This window comes from Myotis davidii, unplaced genomic scaffold (assembly GCF_000327345.1).
Source record: "Myotis davidii unplaced genomic scaffold, ASM32734v1 scaffold18, whole genome shotgun sequence".
NCBI classification, from domain to species: Eukaryota; Metazoa; Chordata; class Mammalia; order Chiroptera; family Vespertilionidae; genus Myotis; species Myotis davidii.
The window spans coordinates 8,782,674-8,786,315 of record NW_006292696.1 but is presented as its reverse complement, the minus strand read 5'-3'; the positions used below and the strand labels follow the sequence as shown (position 1 = coordinate 8,786,315).

At 50.6% G+C, this 3,642-nt stretch overlaps 1 protein-coding gene across 2 annotated transcripts in view; it reads left to right on the top strand.

Moving 5' to 3' along the window:
- The first annotated feature begins 1,445 nt into the window (after positions 1–1,445).
- Positions 1,446–3,642, top strand: part of C1QTNF2 (C1q and tumor necrosis factor related protein 2) — a 12,712-nt gene continuing 10,515 nt past the window's right edge. The window contains exon 1 of one of the 2 annotated variants that reach the window (XM_015565650.1): positions 1,446–1,581. In XM_015565650.1, coding sequence (XP_015421136.1) covers positions 1,461–1,581 — 121 coding nt within the window. In that variant the 5' untranslated portion in view covers positions 1,446–1,460. The remainder of the gene's footprint in view (positions 1,582–3,642) is intronic. The other variant, XM_006766312.2, reaches the window with a different exon arrangement.

The window sequence follows — 3,642 nt, the reverse complement described above, 5'->3', positions numbered from 1 at the left end:
GCCCCCAGGCCCTCACCACCCCATTGTCTGTGTCCACATGTTATGCTTCCCACCCACTCTCCCCTGCCTTCCCTCTGAGGTTCAACAGTCGGAAAGTCTATATTTTAATAATGGCTGCAAGACAAAATGATCTTGGACTTTATCTTGACTCCACAACTATCAAGTCACTGAAGATCTCTGGACCTCTTTGTCCTTGTGTGTGAAATGAAGACTACAGACCAAATTATCTCCCAGGACCCTCCCTGCTTTGAGATTCTGAAGAATCAGATGGAGTGAAGGTCAGGGGTACTTGTCCTCCCAACCTCACTGTATTCAAAAAGCAGGAGCTGTTGCAAATCAGTACATTATTAATATCTAAGTCGTGGTACAGTTGGGCAGGGATTTAGATAGTAATGAGTTGGTAAACAGGCTGGGGACTGAGTTGAGGGGAAGACAGTCTTGATTTGTAGCATTTGCTGATTTGTAACAAAACTGGAAACACCCCCCCTCCCCCATTCTTCCGTTTACTCGGCCAGGAAACGTTCATTAAACGCTTGCTGGGTGCCAAGTGTGGCACCACTGCCTTTTCCTATACTTTTCATTAACCATTTATTTTCTTACCAGCAAGAGCAGGCCAGGGATTTGAACATGTTACAGTGGAGCCCTCAGGGTAGCACATGGAGATTCCTACTCTACCCTAGGAGAGGGGCTATCTTGAGCCCTTCAGATTCTGAATGGGCTCTGGGCATCCTAAGCAGGGTTTCCTCACCTTTTCCATTCCTGACACATCTGGGAACAGACCAACCTTCCCAGATGGGTGGTGGATGGAGGTCCCCTTTCTAGCCATCCTCGAATCAACACGCTACACTATTTCACACATCATCTTTCATGCATGTGCAGAACTCACACCTGCCCTACACCCAGACAGGTCTCAGTCACCCCTCGGGGCTCACCTGGAACCTCACTTCCCTAAGCTTTCTCTGACCACCCAGTTTTGTACTTAACAACACTGCTGTGTACACCCAGCAAATGACATACACACCGGCTGCACACCAGGCTGCAAGAGTAGACATGTGCATGGACCAGTGCATACAAATGCACTCACCCATGCACACACACACACACACGCACACACACACACACTCTCGAGATTCTTACTCTCAACTACACGCACAGTCAGTACCCAGAGAAATGTACTCCATTGTAAGCGTCATGCCCACACGCACCCTCACATCCACAGTGATGTCAATGCTCCCGCGCAAGCAACAGACATACTCATACCCTTGCAAACGCCTGGGTAACAATCATTTCTTGCACGTAAGCCTCCAAATACACTGACAGGTTCTACCCGCGGAGAGATGCCTCGATGCACCCAAGTTGCCACCAGCGCTTCAAGTTTTTTCCAAACCAACTCGGACGGGAGAGCTCCGTGCCGCGGGCCGGCCCACGTGACGGGGGAAGGCGCTCCCGCCGGTGACGGGATGGGAAAAGTATGCCTGGGGCGGGGGCCGGGCGGGCTGCTGTCGCCGCGGGAGGCGGGACGCGGAGCAAGGCCGACAGCTTGGTCGCTCCCGAGGCTCCTGGACGCCCGGGGCAGCGAGGGTGAGTGTCCGCCCGCGGTCCACTCTCCGGGGAGAGTGCGGGCGGGGAGAAGAGGGGAGGATACGCGGTGTGGGGCGCGGGGCGGGGTGGGAGTCGGTAGGAGTGGGAGGACTGCGAACCCCCCTTCTTTGCAGGCCGGGCAGCCCACAGAGTCCTACCCCTTGACCTCCACCTTCTGGAGTATATTCCATATGAATTAACATTTACTGGGCGCTTACTGTGTGCTCGTGGTTTACCTGCTGATAGTTTTATAATCCTACCGCTTCCTGAGCGCCGATTTCGTGCCAGGCCCTGCCTGCCCTCTGCGCACGCTGGTTCATTTCCATGACAACAGCTTATCTGCCGCTGCGAGAGAGGAACCAGGCTCAGAGATGTTAATGACTTGCTCAGGGCTGAACACCTGGTAACCGGTGGCAAAGGGATTTGAACCCTGGTGAGTCTGAGTCCATACCCGAGCTAACAATCGTAGCTGACATTTATCGAGCGCATTATCTCATTTACTCTTTATAACATTTAATTAAATATATATATACAGACCCGCAAACTAAGCTCAAAAGGTACTGAACGGCAAGGTGAGATTTGCACCCAGTTCTTCACAACTCTTGTCACTCTCCCTCCTCCCCCAGACTTTGTTCTCTTTCTCCGTCCCCACCGCCACTGCCCCATGCCAGGACTGGATGGCAGTTGAATGTTGCATGGTCCCAGTGGTCTCCCAGCCCAGGCCTCTCCCCTAACACCGTGGGTGCTTTGCACAACCTCAGTGTGGTCCTCCTCTGTTCTCTTACAACAAAACTCCTGCCTAGAGCCTTCAAGAGTCCCCTCCTTAGACTGGCCATCTCCTGGGGAACCCCTCCACCCTCCCACCCGCCACACCCCCCACCACACTAAACCAGTAGCAATTGCATCAACAGTGTCCTATACATGTCAACCCAAGGCTGGTCTCAGCACTGTTTGAAGTCTGTCCTCTCCCATTCTCCCTTTCTACACCCCCCACAGTTCTCCTCTGACTTATTCTGGTATCTGGCAATTATAGATCCATCATGCCCACTTTCAGCTGCCTACCGTCAGAGCAGCCACACTTTCAGAACTTCACTCCTGCCCTGCCTTCTTACCCCTCAAGTGCACCACACTCTGTTTCTTCCCAGAGCCTGACTTCCCTCCAGCCCCTAGCAGGGACACCAGTCTTGCCCGCCTTGTAATTCTTCAACGTTAGGATTACCTTTTGTTTTAAATGACATAAAACCAACAATGTCCATCGTAACAAAATCAGACACTTCAAAAAGGTAGAAAGTGAAAAGTAAAAGCCCATAGACCTCCTGATTCTGAAACGTAACCCCTTTAACAAGATGGTATGTCGTTTGGAAATTTCATATATCTATATATTTGAGTGTCTACCTTTTTTTTTAACTCAAAGATAAGCATACTTTACATTCCATGCTGCAACTTGCCCTTTTCACTCTGTGTATCTTGGTCTCTGCAAATCCCTCCATTCCTCCCTGTCTTGCTGCCCTTGCTCTCATCTCTCTGCTGAGTGGACACAGGCGACTGGACCTTCTTCTCCACCGTCCCAGTCTCTGATGATCCCGAACGTTCACCGAGGGGTGAGGGAGCGCACACACTCACAGCTTCCCGCACGCCCTCCTCACGAAGGCCGGCCAGCTGGCTTTGCCTCTGTGAAATGAGCTCCTATAGAAATTTGATTTCTGTTCATCAAGTTCTAGTCTGCGTGGACTTTGGAAAGGAATTCTATGCTGAAGCTTTTCTCAGGGAAACAATTCTCCATTGGATTTGTGCATTTCTGTAGATGGCTTCATTCGAGAGCTGCCCTGGCAAGGTTTATGCACATGGGTTCTGTGCCCTAGGCCCCGAGTCAACAGGCCTGGCTTCCATCCAGTTTTGATCTGGGAAAAATGATTTCTTTCTTTTTTTTTTTAGCCTTCTTTTTTTTTTCTTTTGCCATATGGGGATGATAGTATCAGCCTCTTAGAACTGTGGGAGGTTAAAGGAGAAAATGAACGTCAAAGCTTTGAAATAAGAACACAAAACATATCGAGAATTCTC